The sequence below is a fragment of the Squalius cephalus genome, assembly GCF_949319135.1.
Source record: "Squalius cephalus genome assembly, chromosome: 1".
In the NCBI taxonomy this organism is placed as follows: Eukaryota; Metazoa; Chordata; class Actinopteri; order Cypriniformes; family Leuciscidae; genus Squalius; species Squalius cephalus.
In genome coordinates, this window is record NC_137122.1 from 24,297,748 (window position 1) to 24,323,067 (window position 25,320).

The 25,320-nt window shown below is 37.2% G+C and overlaps 1 protein-coding gene across 1 annotated transcript in view; it reads left to right on the forward strand.

Moving 5' to 3' along the window:
- The first annotated feature begins 18,335 nt into the window (after positions 1-18,335).
- The window catches only part of LOC307157373 (ectonucleotide pyrophosphatase/phosphodiesterase family member 7-like), a 9,595-nt gene continuing 2,610 nt past the window's right edge, over positions 18,336-25,320 (forward strand). The window contains exons 1-4 of the mRNA XM_079869270.1: positions 18,336-18,566; positions 20,965-21,110; positions 22,492-23,124; positions 25,286-25,320. The exon at positions 25,286-25,320 is cut by the window's right edge and continues 200 nt beyond it. Coding sequence (XP_079725396.1) covers positions 18,350-18,566; positions 20,965-21,110; positions 22,492-23,124; positions 25,286-25,320 — 1,031 coding nt within the window. The 5' untranslated portion in view covers positions 18,336-18,349. The remainder of the gene's footprint in view (positions 18,567-20,964; positions 21,111-22,491; positions 23,125-25,285) is intronic.

Below are 25,320 nucleotides of genomic sequence, written 5' to 3' on the forward strand. Positions count from 1 at the left end.
AGCACAATGTTCTCTCTCCATTCCTGATTTCTAACACACACTCACAGTGTTCGGCTGGTCTTGTGTCTGTCAGAGCAGAAACTAAAGCTGATGCTCTCTGTATGTTTTCCGTCGTCTCCGGTCGTGTTCATATGTGAATTTCACAATTTAATTTTGTCCATTAGATCAAAAGATCTGAAAAGTCCACACATTTACCCGCACATAGACCCTCCCCTCGAAGACATCAGGACAGAAGTGGTTGAAAGTGGACAAAAGAGATGGATTAAAACACCAGGTGTAAACGGGAATGTGTCTCGTCCACTTGTGATCCGATCGACCAAAACACATCTTAATACCAGGTGTAAACAGGGCCTTAGATGTCAAATTATATTTTTGTTCAATAAAATCCACATATCTAATCCAATTAAACTGGCAAAATATTGTGGAAAGAGCAGCAAATCCTTCACATCTGTTCTTCTGAAAACCTCCACACGTCCTTCAGCTTTGTGTGAGAATGCTTCTCTCTGACCCAGAGATGTTTGGTCAGCTCCTGCCTGCTGTCTCCTGAACCCAGAGCACATCTCGTGTTTGATGACCTTGAGACAGAGCACACTCTAAAAAACGCTTCGTTGGCTGAACAACCATTACTTATAAAAGTAATTAGATTAAACACAAAAAACGTAGTATTCATAACTTTTCAACCTCTACTTAACATATATAGTGTGTGTAACACAAAAATATAAGTTACCAGGTGAACTTAAATGTATGCATAAATAAAATGAAAAAACACAAGTCAAATCAACTACTATAACAATTGCGTCAAAATTAAGTAAATCTAGCATAACATTTTAAGTAACTATACGAGCCACGTGATATGCAATTTCCCGTGATGCCTTTCCAGCCAAAAAATTGGAGCCATTTTGTGAAGCACATGAGGATGGTGAAAAGGTAAGCTTAACTTTCTATAAACTTAGTAACATATTAGATTTAGACGTTTTAACATTAATAGGCTAAACACTTGTTTATTGTTTATTGTAGTGGGTGAAGATTTTCTGAAACGCAACGTGATGAAGACACTGAAAAGAGGTAAGCTTCACTTTTTTCACTTAAGGTAGGCTACACTAGATTATTGCATTTTTGGTCAAGAAATTAACTTTTAAACTGAATTTCAGAATTGCTATGAATTTTCAACAAGAAACGTGTTACTTACGAATACTTATGAAAACGTTTGTAGACATATTAGTTGATGTAGCCTATGAAATGAGTGACTGTGTGCGAGTATTCAAAAACATAGGCTATAGGCTATATTTTATTTGAATTATTAAGCGAGTGAGCTTCCATCGAATGTAGGGATAAGTGTTTATAGTAGTCAGAGTATTTATTGTTTATTTCGTGGGATATGACCATGCATCGCATTGGCACGTATGCATTAAGATTGCATTAAGATGACTATTCAGACGGCGTTATTGGGAGGCTTGCTCTCCCGCACGGAGAAATTCGTACTTTACATTAACGAGTTGTCACGTAGCTTATACTTCAGTATTTTTTAAGTAAATGTAGTTGTCATTTATTATATATGCATATAAGTTGTTCTTTGCATGTTTACATATTCCCATATTCTCTATGGATCGCGGGAAATGGGGGCGGCCTGTGGCCTTGCGCGGGTTACTTTTGGTAACGTTAACGTACTGTATAAATATTAAATTCGAAAACACATTGGCTAAAGCTCCATATGTGTGCACTATTTATCATTAAAAAATGGCGATGTTGATTCAAGCACAATATTATTCCTAAATGACATCGACGACTGTCTATTAAACCTTCGAAATTATTATCAAAATAAGTAAATGCAAATAAAGATTGTAGATCTATTACATTGTTAGGCTATTCCAGTAGTTACTGTTAAAATGTTTTCAATGAGATTCGTTCCAAACCTCTGGACAAAAGTCTTCATTAATTAACTTATAGTTATATATATATATATATATATATATATATATATATATATATATATATATATATATATATTAATCAATATTATTGAATAGACTAATTTTTTATATTTATAGGCATTTAATAATGGACTAATTTGTAACATTTAATTATTATTTTTTTTTTTTTTAGATAGATTTTTGATCAACAGACAAAATAATAATTATATAGATATAGATACACACACACACACACACACACACACACACACACACACACACACACACACAACCAGTAAGATTTTTTTAATGTTTATAAAAGAAGTTCCATCTGTTCGCAAGGCTTAATTTATTTGATCCAAAATACAGCAAAAACTGTAATATTGTGAATTTCTTTTACAATTTAAAGTAACTGTTTTCTATTTGAATATATTTTAAGATGCAATTTAAAAGTTTAGGGTCAGTTCGATTTTTTTTTATTTTTTTTTTATTTTTTTTTATTTTTTTAAAGAAACAAAATGAATACTTTTATTCAGCAAGTATGCATTATACTTACATTATAGAAATTCTATACATTTCTTTCTAATTTTGTGATTCAATACAATGTATTTTCAATGCAATGTATTTTTCGCGACAATCTGAACAATAGCAGGTGATGTTGCAAGTAAATGCAGATTTGCTGTTTTTTTTGTTTTGTTTTTAAGGATACTCATGGGAACGAAGAGGAACTGGAGCAGCTCACATTGAGGATCATCATGAAAGGTGGCTCAACAGAAAATCTTTTTAAGTGTTGCAAAGGGTGAAAAAGTGACCTGTTGTAAGTGAACTTCCATTTGTCAATTTGCCATATGTTGTTGTATATTTCATGATGTGTGGTTTCAGGCTTTGCAGCCTGTGGCAAAAAAATAAAGTGAAATGCTTTATTGTGTGTGATTTGCATGTTTTATTTATTTTAAGACATTGAAAGCAGTGCAGTAAGCAGACCAATAGCTGAAGATCTAAAATAAGTTAAAAATGTTAAGTAAAAATGTTAATTCATTTAATTGTCTTATTTTTATTTATAAATGAGCTTAAATGTTAAGTTAACACAACTAAGATTTATTTTGATCTCACATGGCCTGCACTGTGTTGGATTTACTTAAAATGTATATGTGTTGGATTTACTTAAAATGTATATGCACCATTTTTGCATCACACTTTTTAAGTAATCCCAACTTGGAATAATTTTACTTAAAATTAACAAGAAAACCTTTGTTATACGTATTTATATTTTTAAGTAAAGAATGTTGCATGAACTCAAATATTTAAGTACATATAACAAAGGTTTTCTTATTAACTTTAAGTAAAATTATTACAAGTTAGGATTACTTAAAAAGTATGATGCAAAAATGGTGCATATATATTTTAAGTAAATCCAACACATCATTTTTTAGAGTGCAAGGCCTCCGTCCGCCGCAGGAGGACATCTTTGAGTGGGTTTACGCCTTTAGCCGAAGGGAAAACACACAAAACGAGAGAAGACGAATAAAGAGGGCGACATTGGGACCTTATTACAAACACAAATCTCGGTGCAATTTTCACACAAGCTCCCAAAGCTCAAGACCTGGAAGTTGGAGAAATAGAGCCAATGCAAAGGGGAGAAAGGTTTTAGCAGGGTAAAACTTGCTCAGAACTTTCTTGAAAAAAAAAAAAAAACTTAATTCTAAAGGCACAAAAAAACTATCAAATTTGACAGTGATTTACAAACAGAAGATGTTCATTTTTCAACTTGTGACTTTTTTGGTGAATTTTGATCAAGAATTGTGTACAAATCAGTTGTTAATTAACCTTTGGGTTCCCTAGAGCAGGGGTTCCCAACCTTTTTTGTGCCAGGGACCAGCATATTCATAAAAAAAATTCCAGGGACCAGTTGTCAATTTTAAGATCTATCGTTTGGAACATATCACTGTGTAAAACAGTAACAGCCTATCATTTATTTGCATAATGAACTAGATGGCAACAAAGGCTACTTGTATGAATATACCAATCTTTTTAAACTTTCAGACCGGTTCACAAAATATTTCCCTTTTCTGCCATACAATTAGGTCTACTTCAAAAGCAACTCACACAGCACGCACTCACTAGCAGGTGGCAGTAATGGCAAATTGTATGAAAATACCAGTCCATTTCACCTGTCAAATCTCTCCAGAACCACTAAAGACAATCACTTCAACAGCAACTTAGTGTTTTCACACACCAACAGGTGACAACAAAGGCTAATTGTATGAAAATAAGTGCCAGTTTCAACAATCAGACAGTTTCAGAATACAATAGCAAACACATAACTTAGTGATTTCAGCCAATCATTTTTAAAAGTATAAAATTAGAGATTAAACTTTAACCTTTAACAAAAAATACCAAATCAGACCAATGAGAACAAAACTATTTTAATGTGAGCATGAACTGCTTATTGATATTACTATATTTGTAGCTGTGCACAAGACCAGCTGTTCTTCCTGAGCATCCATAAAAAACATATGCATCCAAAACAATGCACAAAAATTCCATGATACAATAAAACGAAATTTAAAAAGGTATGCTTTACAAATATGAACGAAAACCAGCTTACAGTTTTTCACCACAAATAATACACAACGGATTTGGCGCCACGGAATCGCCTGTTGTCATAAATCCATACCTAATGTATGAGGTATCGTATTTATGAAGCGTGACTTTTTCTCTCTCGCTATTTTCGAGTTGGTCATCGCCTTTCCTTTTACCAGAACTGTCCGCAATGAAATTAGCCATTGAAAAAAATATCGCGGCCCGCTCATCTCTCCACTTCTCTGTCACTTCAGGTGCAGCGCGCTTTTTTGCAGTCCGTTCAGATATGACGCGTTGCTAAGCAATCGCAAGGCGCTCAAATAAACACATTTTAATCTATTTATTGTTTAGGTTTTGGATTAAATAACATGACGTCATAGCACTTAAAAAAGCATATAAAAAAGAAAATTATTATTATTATAAAAAAAGAAAAAAGAAAAAAAGAAACATTATTCTGGGAATATTTCAAGGCCCGGTACTAACGGGTCCACGGACCGGCACCGGTCCGGGGACCGGGGGTTGGGAATCACTGCCCTAGAGTAACAACATTAGTTCAAACTTTTTTAATAGAAAATTTAAAGTCCCCCTGTGGTGAAAATCCAGCTTTTAATGTTGTTTATATGTCTATGTGGTGTTTTTAACATGCTTTAAGACAAACCATGTGTAAATTCATAAGTCAACACCATTGCTGAGTATTTTCTCCTTAAAACTGCAGAGAATCAAAGACAGTCTCAAAAACACGGGTTGAAATCGCTGGTGTTTCTGACGTCACAAACTACCTTATAACCAATCAGATCAACGTGTGATCATCAACGAGTGGATCTCTGAGCTGCTGTGAGTGAGTGGAGGCAGGGCTCATTTGCATATTCATAGAACCACGTTTACTAAATGAGGCAAGGGTGTCGAGTTACATTCAAGCTATTTTACAGCATGAATATTTTTTTTTTCAAGGAACAAACGTTTAAATATGTCATTTGGGTGGTATAATGCCCTTTTCACAAGATGTTAAATAAGTCTCTGATGTCAAGATGTTAAATAAGTCTCTGAGTGTGTGTGTGAAGTTTTAGCTCAAAATACCCCACAGTCACTTTTTGAGGGTGAGCAAAAACACACCGCTTTTGTCTCTGTCCCTTTAAATACAAATGAGCTGCTGCTCCCAGCACAGAGGGCGGAGCTTAAAGAGCTTGTGTCCTTTTACCTCACACACACATGCACTGAACATTTCAAAAACTTTTAACCTTTTATGTTCGAACCGGAGTCACACAATGATGGAGAGACTCAAGAAGAAGTGACAACATGTAGAATGCAACAGGACATTGATGGTTGATGATTGAATGGTTGATGAATTAGTCATTGTTTAGCATATTCTGTCTTGATAATCTATAAATCGTGTTCCCGTGGGCAGGGTTTATGTAAATTTTAGGGTTAGTGATGTCACTAACTCGGGAGGAATGTCGTGTAGTCCCTACCAGCCGTTTGTTGTAGTCCTTAAAAAGCAATTTCTGTAAAAGCAAATATCTCCCTTTACTTTGAACTTTGATTGTTGTAACTTTGCAGATGTTGTTTATGCTCAAACAGCAAGATTACACACTAACTAAAGTTAGAAAAGTGAAATCATAATCGACCACCCCTTTAAGGGATAAAATTATTCACTACAGGACTTTAAAATTTAGGCTGGTATATATCCAAATGAACGGATACTGAATCGAGATCGAACTCGAGCTGCAAGCTCATGAATCGAAACGCCCTTTCTCACTCCAAGCTGAACTCAAAAGTTGGCAGCCCTGGTCAAAAATGTGGATTTTAATTCTCCACAATGTTTTGAAATCAAAAGAGGATGTTCAATGAACAGATTTAGCCAAAAAAAAAAATCCATTTGAAGCCATAACAGTGTTTTTCAGTCAGATAAAGAAGCTTTTCAAAGCGCAGCAGGACTGAAGGTCGCCGGCAAAGGCAAAGCAGGGAGAAATGACTGCGACGATGCGCCCACGGGGAAAACTCATCTGAGCGCGTGTTGTTCTTCATTGTAGATCCCGAAGGGAAAAGCCAACAGAAAACACTCTCTCTCTCTCTGGGCTGAACATGTGCTCTTTATACTGACACCGTGACTTTATTGAAAGGCTTTGAAATACGCATTCTTCTGCTAATAAAGGAACACAATACAGAGACATGGAGGTGGGTTTGTGTTCAATTACAGAGAGCAATATGAAAATAGAAAAGTTAGCTGGATATTGCAAAACATACACACAAGGATTGGACCTCATACAGATTATTCAAGAGATTGATTGTTTTCATGTTAAAGAAAGGCGGATGCTGCTTAATTACACACTGGAGGAAACATGAACGCGAGTGTTTTGTTCCTATCCTAACAAAAAACTAAGACACATACTATATTGTAAAGTATGCAAATGCTTGGACATCTAATTACAAGCATGCATTTGCATTGTACATATTCAATGTGCATTTTCACGGTGAACGTGATTTCACCAAGTACCACCTGTTCCTGGATCAACATCTTTGTTGATCCTGGAACAACTTTCCAATCAACCAATCAGAATTGAGGGACAAGTTTACAGTTTATGTCAAGTTTAGGCTTAAAACCAGGGTGAGGTGCTTCAATATCAGTGTTATTCACCTATCATTTCCCTCTGATTTTAGGGAAAAGTTTGGGTAGGGTTAGGTTTAGGGGTAGGGATAGGACTAAATTTTGGGGCAGGAATGTTATTCCAGGATCAACAAAATATGTTGATCCAGGAACATGTCTTACTTGGCAAAATCACGGTGACCGCATTTTCACACATTTTTCCCCAAGCATTTTCAATCCTTATTCTTTTTGAACCGGAGTGGAGGCAAAGATGCTAATGAATAACTAACCTAATAAATAACTGATAATTAATGCAAGTTATTAGGAAACTGTAATGCTGTCAGTGCATTCAATGCATATGTTAAAAACACTCTTTTTCATATATGTCTATTAAACTTTAGGCTATAGTTTGTAAACCCATGTGCATGTTTGGCTTTTGGTTTTCATTTATAAAGTGTCAAAGTTCCTTTTCATTGATTATCCCAAAAAATAGCCATTACAACATGATTGAATAATATATAAACAATTTTCCCGTTGAATTTCCAGCTAAAATAACTATATTGTGATATACTCTGACAGCTATTTTGAATTGTAATACTATTTGTTGAGCAGAAGAGACTTCTTTCAAAAACATTAAGCAATCTGAATTATTCCAAACATTTGACCTATTGTTATTTTGAAGAATAAGTACTCACACCGTTATACGGGACAAGTTTTCGGTCGCACGTCCCACACTCGAGGAACTGCTGCGCTCTCATCAGGCCTGTACGATCCTCTGAAGACTCATTCGCTGAAAGCTGCATCGTCCTTGTCCTGGAAAGAGCCATAAACTTAATGTCACCAGACACTCTTGAAACCAGAGAAAAGAATCATGGGACTCTTTTTACTTTCTTTTATGTCTGTGTTTGTCCTTCATGTCCATCTGTAGCTCAGACTGATCACACACACTTTTTGGATTCTCCGTTCAGCTTTTTGCCTTTAAACGTCTCTTGAGATGCGAATCCTTGGTACTGAAGCAAAGCCGCCCGAGTCTCTGTGGATGTAATAGTCTGTCTCATAAAAAGCGTTTCTCTTTACGAAAAAAAGGAGATGACTTCTCCTGACTGTCTGACCCTTTGTAACTTCACAGTCAACTCCATCAGAAGTCTTTCAGAAACATCCATCATGCTGAAATAAAACATTCTTGCTGTCATGCATCACCTTCTCCTGTTGTTTATTCTGTGCAGTTGTTTTATTGATTTTAATATATGTGAGTAAACGAAAACAGATGCTTCTAGCTACGCAAGCATGATTTCATTGCATATCATATATAGCATATATCATAATAGAATTTATAATACATAAAGTCCATTGAAATACAATGTATTCACAAAGCTGTAAATTCAGCTTTGATCACAGGAATAAATAACATTTTAATATATATTCTCATAGAAAACCCTTATTTTAAGTTGTAATAATATTTCACATTTTTATTGTATTTTTAATCAGATGAATGCAGCCTTAGTGAGCAGAAGAGACGTCTTTTAAAAATATATAAAAAAAAAACATCTGCAAAGTAATCTTAAGCAAGGTTATTATCATATTATCATAACATTAACTGAAATGAAATACAGTATTAAAAAAAAACTTTTATTTTAGTTTAAGTTAAACTACTAGGCTAACTAAAATGTAAAACAAAACTGTACAGTAAATTCAAAAACTAATAAAAATGAGAAAATAACAAAATGAATAAAAATAAAATCTAATAAATAAACTAGAATAGTATATCAATTTTAATAAAATAACTGTTACAGTTCCTTTCTTGTTTCCCCTATTTTGTGTTTAAAGACTTTTATTTTGATATGTATTTTCTGCATTGTTCCTGTGTTTGCCTCGTTTCCTTAGCTCACTTATTTGTTGCTATAGCGATTAATTTCCCACACCCTTTCCTCGTTTTCCCCTTGTTATCCTGTGTATATTTACCCCTGTGTTTCAGTTATCGTTGTCTTTGCACGTTTGTTAAGCTGTAGCTTTTAATATCCTGTTCAGGATTATATTTGTTGGTGTTTCGAATTCATTTTTGCTGTATTTAGATCCTCGACTCTCCTCTTTCCTGCCACTGCGTAATAACTAGTGGTGGGCAGATCGAGGCTTCGTGAAACACTGAAACAGTTTAAGCAAATGTGCAGTATTGTGTCGAGGCTTTAAAACAATCTGACACCCGTCTCCACGGTGACCCCTAGTGGTCAGAACAGTGTAAATGCAACAAAAACCCGGGCCAAACATGCATCAAATCTTTCAAATGCAATTATATAATCCTCTAATAAGATTATCAAGTGTCTATATGTTATTTTATGACTTGTCAGGATTTGTTTTGTTTGTTCTATGAATGGCTCAGCTAGCGGGCCAATAAGAGACTATTAACCATTATACTAATGTCTAATTAAAACATCTACAAATGTATAAAACTGATCAGAGATCAGGTCAAACCCACAAACACTTGTTCATTGGTTCTCAGTGGCTCCTCATGATTCATGGGTTGACAAATATCATCAGCGGTGAACCGTCGAAATTTCGAAGCGTTTCGAAACGTTTTCGAAATTATGTAATGATGCCTCGTTTACTGAGATCACGTGACTCTGGCAGTTTGATACACGGTAAAGGTTTCGAAGCTTCATGAAGCAGTGTTTTGAAATTGCCATCACTAGCAATAACACCACTGATGATGTTATAAATAAGGCAAATGCCAGTAAAATATACTTATGGCTGGTAAATGTTGTCATTCACTGGCAGGTGCGAAAATGTAATGTGTTCTTACCGTAGCATGTCTTCTCTCTCTGAGGTCGTTCTTCACTCGTGACCCCCTGTAAACAGATCGATTCTTACCTGTTTTCCTCCTGTCCAAAAATAAAGCCCTCCTTCACCTCTTACCCTTCACCTTTCTCTCACGTGGGCATACATGTATACATGACTGCCACGGGTGACCTCTGACCCCTGCAGTGGCGGCAGGAGAGCGAGAGAGAGAGAGAGAGAGAGAGAGAGAGAGAGAGAGAGAGAGAGAGAGAGAGAGAGAGAGAGAGAGAGAGAGAGAGAGAATCTGCTGTGCTCGTGGCGGTAATGGACTCTGATTGGCTGATTTCACTGCTATTGATTTCCAATAGTTCAGATCAGAGAGGAACAGATTCATCCAGCCCAACACACACACACAGTTCAGCCACGGAAAATATCATTATCACAGGATTAGAAACACACCTACATGTTCTGAAGGAGAGCGGAGGTCAAGGTTTGGCTGGTAGATGCTGCAACCACACAAAAATAATCATTTTCCATTGACGACCATGCAAAATGACCCAGGCCAAAATAAGCTGTTTAATTTATGTATAACTGACAAATATGCAGCACGTTAATGTTATTAGTTTATGTTAAAACTGTGTAATCTAAATGGATTGAAATTTTATATGCAATTCATATGCATAAATATTAAATTTAGGCATAAATATATTTGAGTGTATTTTTATTTTATTTTTTACAGAGAGGAAGAAACCAAAGTCATATTTAGACTACTATAACAGAGAGTAGACTCGTTTGACTACTAAGAAAATGCCTTGTAACCACAATATGCAAAAAAAATCTAAAATTAATAGGTTTGTGTTTTATATGAAACTTCAAATTCAAACATAAGTAAAAAAAAAAACTAATAGACAAATGCAAACATGAAGTATTTGCCCTCATGAATCCTGACAGCACATAAAGAAATGAATTTTAAATGTCATGTTGAACGTGTCTCTCATGTTCAGGAACTAAAGATACAGACCTACAGCGTTCATCTGATGCATGTGACTGCTAGACTTGTAGTCAAGACCGCCTAAACCGAGACCAAGACACTACCAAGACCAGAGGGTATCAAGACCAAGACCAAGACAGACCAAGTCAAGACCAAGACCAAGTCGAGACCAAGACCGAGACCAAGTCGAGACTATGAACTAAAAACAGACTATGTTGAAGCTAAGCAATAACTATTCAAGAACAGCAGCATACTAGGGTTCAGCCGCAGTTTACATTCAATACATATTAGATGGTATTACTTCAACTACACAGGCAGAACTATACAGAGACAGACCATGTCATGTGTGTGACTGTGAGCTCACTGTCAATGTTTTTGCAGACTGGGTGAGATCAACTATGTGTAGCAATTGCATGACGGCTGTTACTGCACTTTTAGAGGATTGAGACTCCCTTAACTTTTGTGTACTGTTGAGGACTGACATGACTGTACTCACTGGTTCATCTGACAAAACATCAAACACCTCCAACACCATCTTGCTCCTCCAACAACTGTCTAAAGAATGAGAAATATGTAACCAATTGAAATTATACTTAATTTGTAGATGAAATTGTAACATCAAATTAAAGATACACAATTATAAACTTGGATTAGGCCTAATGTTTAGTCAACACAACGGAGATATGCAGATGATATTTAAAAGACCATTTATTTAGTCTAACACCACCATCTTAAATACAATACTGTAATCAAACAACACACACACACACACACACACACACACACAGAGATATCAAAGACACAAATTCATCTAAGCAAATGCCTGCCTATCTCTGCCGATTTCGGAGTCTCCAAATTAATCCATTCTGCAACTTTTAAATACATAATAAAATGTTTAAAAACGAAATTATAGGCTTGCAGGATCCGAAAGTTGGTCGTTTTCTCGTGTGGCTCGCGCACGTACACGCCGCACTGTCTTCACTCGGACGCGCGCTTCAATCCGTTCCGTTGCGGATAATAATGTTGCATTATCGACCGTTGTGTCGTCGTGGATATTGTAGTATTGTATTGCTAAATCCCCCGACCACTATGTCGGTCTGAGACAGCGAGACCTAGACAAGACCGAGAGGTCCGAGACCAAGACAAGACCAAGACCAAAGACCGTCAAGGCCGTGACAAGACCGAGAACACGTAAAAGTGGTCTCGAGACATACATCACTAGTGACAGCATCATAATAATGGAGTGTGTGTGTGTGTGTGTGTGTGTGTGTGTGTGTCAGTTTTGAATGGTTTGTTCGAGTGTGTGATTGTGTGTCTCAAGGTCTCTGAGAGTGTTGATAGCTTCATCTCTGCCTTAAAAGAATAGTTCAGAAAATTCATCATTTACCTACGACATGTTCCATGTTGATTGTCAGTAAAAAATACTGAACTATATTACAATCTAAAATAACTGTTTTCTATGTGAATAAATGTAAATATATATATAGGCTAACATTTCCAGCATCATTACTCCAGTCTTCAGTGTCACATGATCCTGTCTCTTTAAATGCTCTCTCTCTCTCTCTCTCTCACACACACACACACACACACACACACACACACACACACACACACACACACACACACACACACACACACACTCACTCACTCACTCACTCACTCAAACACACACACACACAGAGAGAGAGAGAGAGAGAGAGAGAGAGTGTGTGTTCTCTGCATTAACCTCTTAGTTTATCTCCGGCACTGAGAGAGAGATCAGGATTAGAACATTGTGAGAAATTGGTATCCTTGTTTCTGCGGTGTCATTATTAACATGCACACACACACACACACACACACACACACACACACACACACACACACACACACAGTTGTTCTCCTCTCACTAGGAGAGATTCCCTGGTGTTCAGTGCAGGCTAAAGTGTGCGTGTGTGTGTGTGTGTGTGTGTGTGTGTGTGTGTGTGTGTGTGTGTGTGTGTGTGTGCGCTCAGCAGGATTGTGACTTTGTGTTTTCCCCCAGAGCAGAACTGCTGTGAGCTGGAGACAGGTTGAGGTTCCTGTAAGGTTAAACCCAGCAAACAAAACTGTATTCTAAGAACGTTTTGCCAACGTTCCCATGCATTGAGACTTATGAAAACGTTAACGTTTCATCATTTCACTCAATATTCACTGAGTGTTCACTGACCGTTCAAAACATCCAGTTTTAAAAAATAAAATAAAAACAATTCTTGGGAATGCAAAAGTTAAGGAAATATTCATTTTTATCATTCTGCAAACGTTATAGGAACGTTATACTTTTGAATGTTCTCTGGATGTTCTCAAACAAGTTAGAACATTTTTTAAAAGTTAGACAAACATCCAACTAAAACATCTCAGAAAAAAACGTTCCATGAATGATGTATTAATAATGTTTTGAAAACATTATTAAGTAGCCTACATTCTATTAATGTTACTAGAAGATTGTGTGTTCATAACTTTGAGAGAAGCTTGACAGAACGTTGCCAAAGTTCGCTGGGAAGTCAGTTCACTTTATAGTCAGATTTTAAAAATGGTTCACTAATAAACACAGAGATGTGTTTCAGGAGATATCTGTGACTCTAATACACACTATATTATCTGTTCATAATCACATTCAGAGACAAAGCTTTTTTTCTGTCGCTTGTGTTTGTTCATGATAGACATTGAAGGGAAATATCTAATCTGTGTGAAGATAAAGAGTTGCAGTAACACTTTATAATACTATTCCTTCATTAATGAATAACAGGAACAAATGAGTAACGCACTATTAACTAACAAGAAACTCTGATTAACAAATTAGTAAGTAATAGCGCTCAGTTGAATGTGTTGGTTCACTATTAGCTAATCAGTATCTACTATTTTTTCACACCTACTAAGATATACAGGTTCATAATTAACATGAATAATGCATAATTTATAACATAAGGTAACAGTAAACCACTAGTAATGACTCAACATCATTCTAAAGGAACGATCAGTATTCTAGAGTGAAAAACATGATAACTCCCTAATATTGGCTGAAGTCATTGTAAGCTTTTGAGATTTTTGTAAGATTTTGAATAGTAATTCCTTCCGATGGATTTGGCAACACTTTAGTCATTAGTAGTGTGTTCCCATGATCTTCACTCTAGAATACTGATCCAAATTATTAGTAGCTCCTTTAGATGTAGTAACACTTGAGTCATTACTATCCAAAACCTTACAAAAACCTCAAAAGCTTACAATGACTTCAGTCAATATTAGGTTGTTATCAAGCTTTTCAGAACACTAAAAGGATGTAGTAATAATTGAGTCATGACTAATGCGTTACCATTACCTTTAATTATGCATTATGCAATATTAATATTAATTATGAATCTGTATATAGTAGTTATTAGTAGTCTTCAGTGAGGTATGAAAAATAGTAGTTACTGATTAGCTAGTAGTGAACCTCATTCAACTGAGCGCTATTACTTACTAATTCATTAAGCATATTTTCTTGTTATTTACTCATTTGTTCCTGTGTAGTTATTCATTAATGACGGAGCAGTTTTATAAAGTGTCACCAGAGTTACAGCACATGCTTTTTATTAACAGGTCTTGAGCTAAGTGTCAGTTAAAGGGTTAGTTAATCCATATAAAGAAACCTGTCCTCACTGTATGACTATATTCTTTCACAGAGCATAAAAACGGATCTGTTTTACTGGCACTTTCAAGCTTCAAAAAAAGACAGAGGTATCATTAAAATAGTCCTTATGACTCAAGCATTATATTATTTGTGTGCTAATGAATATAAGAGAGGATCTGACGAAAGGTTAGTCTGTAGTTGTTATAACCAGCGTTATGTAAAAACCACCAGAAGACTACAGTCACCGTGTGCAGTTCGTGTGCGCCCCCTTGTGCTCTGACTGTGAACTACACTTCTAGTTAAAACATCAGTGGTCCAGTGACCCAGGAAGCAAAAACACTTACAGCCTAAAAGCAGTGCAAACAACAACAGTCCTCGCAGCTATGAGCGACTTCTCCTGCTCATGGATGCTTCTGTCATGTTTCAAAACACTTTCTTAAGCAAATTAAGTTGATTTAAACATGAGTTTTCAAATGGCTGTTCGTTTTGTGAATGTTCTGCTAAAGAAATGAAAAGGCTAATATTAAACTTCTGTACGTGAAGTCATTAGTGAGAATTTCTAACAAGATATCTGACTAAATGATTTGTTTTAAACTTTAAAAATATATGAAGTGTCGTCCTGGTGATGCTGTCAGGAGTGAGGGGTCGTTATGGTGACACTGTCAGGAGTGAGGGGTCGTCGTCATGGTGACACTGTCGCTGTCAGGAGTGAGGGGTCATCATGGTGACGTAAGGAGTGAGGGGTCGTCATGGTGTCAGGAGTGAGGAGTCATCATGGTGAGGCTGTCAGGAGTGAGGGGTCATCATGGTGACGTCAAGAGTAAGGGGTCGTCATGGTGACCCTGTCGGGAGTCAGGGGTCGTTATGGTGAGGCTGTCAGGGTCATCATGGTGATGCTGTCAGGAGTGAGAGGTCGTCGTCATGGTGAAGCTTTCAGGAGTGAGGGATCATCATGGTGAAGCTGTCAGGAGTGAGGGGTCGTCATGGTGACGCTGATAGGAGTGTTGGATCGTCATGGTGACACTGTCAGAACTGAGGGGTCATCATGGTGACGTGGTGAAGATGAGGGGTCGTCATGGTGATGATGTCAGGAGTGAGGGATTGTCATGGTGATGCTGTCAGGAGTGAGGGGTCGTCATAGTGACGCTGTCAGGAGTGAGGGGTCGTCATGGTGATGCTGTCAGATATGAAGGGTCGTAATGTTGACACTGTCAGGAATGAGGGGTTGTCATGGTGATGCTGTCAGGAGTGAGGGGTTGTCATGGTGACGCTGTCAGGAGTGAGGGGTCGTCATGGTGAGGCTGTAAGGAATGAGGGGTTGTCATGGTGACGCTGTCAGGAGTAGGGTTGCAAAATTCTGGGAATTTTCAAACATGGAAACTTTCCATGGGAATTAATGGGAATTTAAGGGAATTAACAGGAATTTATGGGAATAAACGGGAATAAACTGGGAATTTTCAAAGTTGAAGGTTGGCTCTTCATAGGGAACTTAAATATAGTTGAGGAAAGTATATTTTAGCATAATCTTGACTAAAACAAACAGATGCCATTCAAATACACTTGAATATCCATGTTGTTCCTCAATCACACACACATAGCACACTGCTTACTGCATGGCTATTGAGACCACACCCCCTACTGGCACTGTGCATGCCTCCATCACATGTACAGAAGCCCAAAGCACAAGACTATTGAAGGCACACATTTGAGCCTGTGGACTAAACAAAGTGAAGTAAGTTTTGATGATATTATGGGGAAATATATTTATTAAATGTTTAAATTGCAAATATCACATACAAATGTATTCATCTAGTAGATAGCAAGCTGATAAGTTAGATGCTAAATAAGCTAGCAGAACTTTATTTACCACATAAGTAGGGCTGGGCGGTATGACGGTATATATCGTTACCGCGGAAGAAAATGTCAACCGTAACAGATTTTTTATTCTGTGTATACCGCGACATGTAAATTAGTAGGCGTGGTTAACTCACGTGCAGCGTGCATGAGACTGATACACTGATATTTGTCAAAGAAACATGAAGAAAGACCAAGAGGATCCACAAAAATTTACGTTTTCAAAATTAACGTGATATTTTCGGGGGGGAAGGTGCAGAAGTCAACTAGAGCAGTGCAGCACACTGAAAGTTTAGACATGCTCGCAACGGGGCTTACTTACTGTCAGGAGTGAGGGGTCGTCATGGTGACGCTGATAGGAGTGAAGGATCGTCATGGTGACACTGTCAGAAGTGAGGGGTCGTCATGGTAATGTTGTCTGGAGTGAGAGGTCGTAATGGTGACACTGTCAGGAATGAGGGGTCGTCATGGTGATGCTGTCAGATGTGAAGGGTCGTAATGGTGACACTGTCTGGAATGAGGGGTTGTCATGGTGACACTGTCAGGAGTGAGGGGTCGTCATGGTGACACTGTCAGATGTGAAGGGTCGTAATGATGACACTGTCAGGAATGAGGGGTTGTCATGGTGACACTGTCAGGAGTGAGGGGTCGTCATGGTGACACTGTCAGATGTGAAGGGTCGTAATGGTGACACTGTCTGGAATGAGGGGTTGTCATGGTGACACTGTCAGGAGTGAGGGGTCGTCATGGTGACACTGTCAGATGTGAAGGGTCGTAATGGTGACACTGTCAGGAATGAGGGGTTGTCATGGTAACTGTCAGGAGGGAGGGGTCGTCATGGTGATGCTGTCAAGACTGAGGGGTCGTCATGGTGAGGCTGTAAGGAATGAGGGGTTGTCATGGTGATGCTGTCAGGAGTGAGGTGTCGTCATGGTGACGTTGTCAGGACTGAGGGGTCATCATGGTGACGCTGTCAGGAATGAGGGGTTGTCATGGTGACGCTGTCAGGAGTGAGGGGTCGTCATGGTGACGTTGTCAGGACTGAGGGGTCGTCATGGCGACGCTGTCATGGTGGAGGGGTATAAGACGCATATCATTTGCATTTCAAATACACCGCCGTTGTCAGGAGTGAGGGGTCGTCATAGTGATGCTGTCAGGATGAGTGGTGAAATCTTAAAGGTGAAAAGGTTAAGCTTCAAATTCAATAATACATAATAAAATTAATAACGAGAAAAGACATTATCATTTGAACAAATCGGACTCAAATAAAGTATCATATAAGAACACGTATAGACACACAAACTGTTAACTGACACCGGACACTTCATTAACAAAGAGTTGTAATGAATTAGCTGTTTGTAAGTATGCTGAGGTATGTAATTCTTTATCTTCACACAGATTAGATATTTCCCCTGAACTACTGTCAAGGACAAAGACAAGCGAAATAGCTCTTTCAGAAGGACATTGATAACTGATTAACAAGGTCAGTAATGATAGTGAAATTAGTGAGTTACAGTAAGATCTGCTCTCTGGTCATGCACTGGTAAGTGCAATAATAGCACATTTCATTAAGTTTATAGGACACCTGTGTGAACTTGAGGAGAGCTTGATACATCCACTAAAAATCACCAAAACACCAGCCGACTAAAAAACATTGATACTTCAGGGGGAAAAAAAGGCAAAGTAGTGACAAGAAATGATCCTGCAGCATTTAAGCAAATGACATGCACTACCGATCAAAGCTTTGTGGTTGATAAGATTTTTAAAAATATTTTAATGCAAAAAGCAATCACACTTCCTTGAATCTATGTCTGTGTGTAAATCAAGTCTCAGCAAAAAACTGCAAATCAAAAGAGATAAGATAACCAGATGAAACTTTGGCCGACAGAGACGCGCAGCGAGAGTGAGTAAAAGAGGTTGAGCCGGAGAACCGCACACAATCTGATTGTGTCACAGAGACAGTGAGGCCGAACACCTGAACACAATCTGCTCTGATCATGCTGTGGACGCCGGTTGTCTGTCTGTGTATGTGTGTTCAGTCTCTGGCGGTCCCCGTTCCAGTGCACCGGGCCACTGAGCACAGAAAACTGCTGCTGGTCTCCTTCGATGGGTTCAGGTGGGACTACGACAGGGACGTGGACACACAGCACCTGGACGCCATGGCCAAGGATGGGGTCAAAGCCACATACGTGACCCCTGCGTTCCTCACTATCACCAGCCCGACACACTTCACCATCCTCACAGGTACAATACAACACATATGAAGCAATGCACACTAGGGCTGCACGATATTAGGAAAAAATGACATTGCGATATTTTATTTTTCTACGATATATATTGCGATATGAAATGAAATCTAATCTATTTTTTTCTTACAAACAAATATGGGGTAAACACACTTACATTCTCATTTTAAATGATTTAAAAAGAGTATTATTTAAATTAAATGATTTGTTTGTAACTTTAGGATATGGTTTGAATTGTTAACATTAGTTAATGTAGGCTATCTAATAACTAACATGAACTTACCATGAGCAATACTTTTGTTACTGTATTTATTCATCTTTGTTTATCTTAGTTTATAAAAATACAGCTGTTATTGTTTGGTAATTTTACTTCACAGTGCATTACTGTTAACATACTGTACAACTTTTGATTTCAATAAGGCTATATAGCCTAAATGTTGAAATTAACAATGTTGTAGAAGTGCAGTTTACTAATAGTAAATGTTAACTAATGTAGTTAAATAGTTTAATAAATAGAACATTATTGTAAGGTGCTACCAGTTTTTTTTTTTTTCAGACGTCTCGTGAGTTCAGTGTTGGACAGGTCAGTTGTTTAAAAACCATTCATTAAATTGAATCGGTTCGGGTTCAAAGGAATCATTAGTTCGCGAATCTGACATGTAGGCGAGTCTACGGCACGCGTTGTGTAATTACCTCGGCAGTTTAGGATATCGCACAATATTTGTCAACACAGAAAACATTTCATCACTGGATAGTTTTTTTGTTCGACTCCATCGAGTCAATTGATTTTGATTAATATGCGCGACTCGCGAGGGAGAGAGAGAGAGCAAGACAGCGCTCGTGTTGTTTGAAGACGGTGAAGGTGAGCGCGCACGCGGCCGGGGCTCTCTCGCTCTGCTCGTTCTTAAATGCGCCCTGTTAAACTAACAGGACTTAAAAACACATGCAAATGTTAAACTTTCACTCTATGATGGTTAAGATGTGCAATTAATCCGCGAATCATATGTGTTAAAAAGGCCGGGGAGCAGCTGGCCCGTAAGGTTAATGAATCACGGATTAACTACGACAGCCTACATCGCACATCCTGCGATGTGACTATCGTGGATTCGCACATCGCGATATCGATGTTTAAACGACACATCGTGCAGCCCTAATGCACACAGAAGAATCATGGCCATATTAGGGCTGTCAAAATTAACGCGTTAACGCATGCGATTATTTTAGTAATTTTTCTAACGCAATTTTTTTTTCTATCAACATTTGGCTGTGCTACAGTATATGATCACACTATCATTAGCTATCATCACAAACCATTCAAGCACGATAAGATGCAAAAAAATGAACTTAAATCTGTAATGGCACTTGTACTTGTACTGGTCTGTGAATCTACTGTCTGTCTGACACACACACAACTAAAAGTGCGCACAGAAAGAAATGCTTGAATGGACAAAAACACAAAAGTATGTTGAGTATCCTTGTAAGCACAGTCTTAAATGAGTTACATAAAGTCTTAAATGACCGTAAAGAGTTGTGAGAAAATAGGATGTGTGTCATATTATGTGTGTCTTAAAGTGACAGCAGCCTAATAAACCTGCCGCTCTGTCATTAATGTTAATCAAAGAACAAAAGAAATAACACAATAAACATTGTTTCAAAGCAGCTTAACAGAAAATGCATAAGTCCACATAACAATTTAGAGTGATCTGTTATCAGAGGTGACTGTCTAAGACAAGTTATGCATTTCAGAAATGTACATATACAAATTACACAGTTAGCTAAATTTTTGAATTTATAATTCATCATAATTTAAGGCAGAAACAATGAGCTCATTGAAGTGAATACATTAATCCTCATTTAGTTTATAATTTACGCATTTAAGTCTGTGAAGTGTTTGATAACTTTATTCAATGTCTGTATATATCCTACATGTTAGATCAAATATTTAAAATAACTGTCTTATGTTGTTTCTACATTAATTTGGAGATTAACTGTGAAATTATTACAGTATAAAAATATATTAAAAACTTTAATGATGCAAATAATCACGATCAATTACAGGAAAATGTGCAATTAATTCATTATTTATTTTAATCGACACAGCACTAAGTAGGCCTATATATACTGTATATCACATTTTCATTCTCATTATATACAATCTAAATAGCTTTAAATATATGCATTTAATATTTATGTCCATCTAGATGAAACAAGGCAATAATGAATACTTATATCCATAAATATGTATACATTTAGTGTGTATATATGAATATACACTTTTCAAAGATGTAAATAAAACAGATTGTTTTTTTACGAGTGACAATTGTTTTAAAGTAAATCCTACACTATCTTTTTGTAATGTCTATAAGTATGATTGATGAGAAAGTATCTCTCCGCAGGGAAATATATAGAGAATCACGGTGTAATTCACAACATGTGGTTTAACACCAGCACCTGGGAGAAGAAGTCCTACTACAAGTCACAGTTTGTAAACGAGTGGTGGGACAGTGGAAGTCTGCCCATATGGATCACGGCTCAGAGACAGGTACTCTTACACCAGCAGGATCCGTCCCAAGTAGCTGCACTGTTTAGGGTTGAATGGTGTGCACTAAGCAGTATGCATGTATTCCATTCTGAATATAGCCTTTGTCTTAACAGTCTGTCATATTATTTACTATATGACTGTAATTTAAATACTATAATAAAATAATATTAAATTTTTAAATGTATACTACATATGTTAAATGTAGTCAAATGTAACTGTAAATACTTCTTGACTTTAGAATGAAATAAACTGATTTAAAATGTATTCTGAATAAATATTGTTTTTCTGGGATTGGTTAGAGAGGACCATTTCAAATTGACTTGCTCTCCTGCAAGACAAGTATTTCCCACAAGCAGACCGTCTGCTAATGATCCGCAACACTTCACTTTGAATCATCCTGAATACCTCATTTAATTTCCTCCAGTAAACTCTACATATAAAACCAGACACCCAGGAGATTCAACCAAATTAATCGCAGAAAATGAGTCAAAACAATTATTTCCAGCTCAGAAACTCTAAATCTCAAATGATGAAAAAAGTTGGTAAAAATACAGACTGTTAAGATTATCAAACCCTTAGAAAGGGTGATGCATGAACAACCAGCAGCAATTTAAAGAACATTTCTATAATCATTTACTACCTCTCATGTCGCACTAAACCAATGACTTTCTTTTTTTTCTGTGGAACAAAAAAATTGTGTTTTAAAGCATATCAGATCTTCTCTTGTTCATGCAATGCATGCATATTGTGACCAGGTCTATCAAGCTCCAAACAATGACCATCAATATAGCATAAAGAAATATATGTGACTTGTCAAGTTGCGGATGTGGATGCATGAATGAGGTTTTTGGAGCTTCTGCTTTTACTGTATGAAAAAATAATTCTATGTTCAACAGAAGACGTACAGAATAAAAAAAAACAAAAAAAAACGAGACTGAGTAAATAAAGCTATTTTCTGCTTTGCTCTTATGGCGTGTTCACACCAAACGCATTAAACATTATTTGCGCGAGTAAATTACATACAAAGTCAATGCAAAGACGCGAATGACGCGAATTGGGCGACGCGTTTGCCGCGAACGCTCGATATTCGCCTCAATCGCGTCTTCTGCACAAGTTAAAAAATTTCACCTCGAGCAGAAAATTCGCATGACACTTAGAAATTTTGTTGTTGTTGTTGATGATGTGCGTGAAGACACTCCTTTTCGCGCGATGTTTTTATTCGCGCGAGTGATGCGAAAAACAAGAAACATCCTGCGAGTAATCTAGAGCGAGTAACACGATGCGAATTCACTTCGCGTTTGGTGTGAACACATCATAAGAGTTGCATTGGTAAAAGAAGTGTTTGCTGAATAAATATTATTGATTTTCCCGCCCAAAAAAGGGTCTGAAGACCGGTTCCCTCCACTTTCCTGGAACAGCATCCACTTATCAGGGAGAAAGTGCTTTTGTGAGAGAAGTGGAGCCTGAAAACTACAATTACAGCAATGAAACGGCCTGGCAAGAGAACATAGATAAAGTGATGGAGTCCTGGTTCAGAGGGCAGGAACTGGACTTTGTGTCCATGTACTTCGGTGAGCCTGACGCCACGGGACACAGGTATGGGCCGGACTCTCCCGAGCGCAGGGCGATGGTCCAACAGGTGGACCGGACCGTGGGATACCTGAGGAGCTCAGCTGAGAGAAACGGCCTGAGCGAGAGCCTCAACGTCATCATCACGGCCGATCACGGCATGAGCACCGTCTACAGGAACGGCCTGGTGGAGGAGATCGTCCTCTCCAAGATCCCTGGCTTCTCTTTCGGAGATCTGTCCTTCCATATTGTGGACTTTGGACCGGCGGGACTGCTGCTTCCCAAAGAAGGGAGACTCGATAAAGTGTACAACGCACTGAAAGGCGCTCATCCGCATCTCCACGTCTATAAGAAAGAGGAGCTTCCCGCTCGCCTGCATTACTCCCAGAACGAGCGCATATTACCCATCATCCTCTGGGCCGATCCAGGGTACGTCATCAATGGGGTGAGATTTCAGTTTTAAAAAAGACATTGATATGAAACCTTAATGCATTTTTATCATTTAATATTAAGCACATTTGGGTTCACCTCAAAATTAAAAGAGAGAAAAAGAAGGCATTATAGTACTTTAAAGTTAAATTACATCAAATATAAGATTAGATCTATTTCCCCCGACTATAAAAAGAGAACTTACTGTTAACCAATTAACTGATTTTTACTGTAGCATTTTTTACGGTAAAGAATACGGTAAAAATCTTGTTAATTGGTTAATATTAAGTTCCCTTACTATGCATAAAGCAGATAAAGCATTTTTTATCTATCAGTTATGATTTTTGCATTGTGACATTATATTCATGATTTTTAAGCACATTTTCCTACCAGTTTCTTCAAACTTAAAAAGTAAAGGCGCTGGCAACATCAAGGTCATTCATTGGTTCGAAATGATCACTTTGGATAAAAGCATTGGCCAAATGTATAAATGTAAATGTAATTCTCATTATTTCGGTGATATATATATATATATATATATATATATCTGGCTATATATATATAGCATTATATTAATGAAAAATGAGGGTTAAATGTACTAAATCACTTTACAGATAATGTACAAAAAACCCTAAATTAATTATAAATAAATACATTTGTATTATAGTAATGAGAACTTGGGGGGTAAATGTGTTAAATCACCATGAAAATAATGTACAAAAATACACAATTATAAAGAAAATAAGAAAGAAAGTAAGAAAGTAATTTGGGAGTAAATGTGCTAAATCACCATGAAAACGATGTACAAAAATACACAATAATACATAAATAAACACTTACTTCTTTAAGTACAGTAATGAAAATTTGGGGGTAAATGTGCTAAATCAATGAAAATAATTTAAAAAAATGTTAATGGTCCTTGGTATTAATGGTTAGAGATCTTCTGACACATATGCAGTATTGCATTCAAATTGACCAAATGATTTTGATTCATCAGTGAATGTTCGCAGATCAAAGTAGTTGTACATGATCAACAGTCACAGATTATCTGTGTTTTATGGGTTTACTCTGATATCTGAGCGGCTCACACTGAGAAATCTCATCAGCTCTGTCAGGAAATGAACAAACTGTCCTCGTGTTTACTTTATTGACATATTAATATATGATATTTGAGTCCATATATCTACGGGAATCTCACCAAACCTGGTAACACTTTACAATAAGGTTCATTAGTTAACATTAGTTAACTACCTTAGTTTAGTTAACTACCAAAGTAATGAAATGTTTGTTTCTATGGTTTTAGTTGTAGTTAACAGATAGATGGATCATGTAAATCTATACAGGCAACAAACATAATCAATGGCTAATACTACATTGCCCCTCCTCTCCTTTTAATTTGCATTGTAATTAATCTATTAATCAATACTGTGCTCCCATGACAATCTAAGAGGTTGAGCTCTTTGAGCTCCTGTTGACCTTTGACCCACAGAGGTCAGAGGACAGTTTTACAAGTGTGGCGCACTAACAACTGCACACTGGTGCAAAGTATGAGCAAACCAAACCAAGCCTGACAGCTGCTCCACCTTGGCATCCTAAACTATTCAATAACCATAACATGATCCAGGAGCCAAACAAAACACTTACCTCCGCTGAATATCTTTTCTGAACCCACAAGACACATGCTGCCATGACAACCAGAAGACAAATCAGCTGCTCTCTGGCGCCCTCTGCTGTTTGAACGATGTCGAGAAGAGCATGTGCATGTAGAGCATCACCTATTGAGTGAAATAAGAAGATGCAAACATTAAACTCACATTATTATTCCATTTTGAATACTGGCACATTTTTGCTGTGTTAATATGAAGGGATTTTCCATATTGATTTTTCACAGGTGTTTTCCCTGTGGCTTGGATTACGCGTTGCACTGTATATATTTTTTTGCTTTAAACTGGCAGAAAATGACCAGTACATTTTCTATTATTCTACAGATTTTTTTTCTTTCAGTAGGCAGAATGCATATAGAAAACATCATGGAGTAAGAATTAAAATAGACATTAAAATAGTTTCCCATTCCAAACATAAGATGATCGCTATAAATGATAATATTTTGGTGCTCTTAAGTGCTGATAGCTTCTAGAATAGCCTTTAGTTGACGCTATCCGCTTGTTTTCCCACAGTATTTCCCAGTGCAGTTCCATAAGGGAGAGCACGG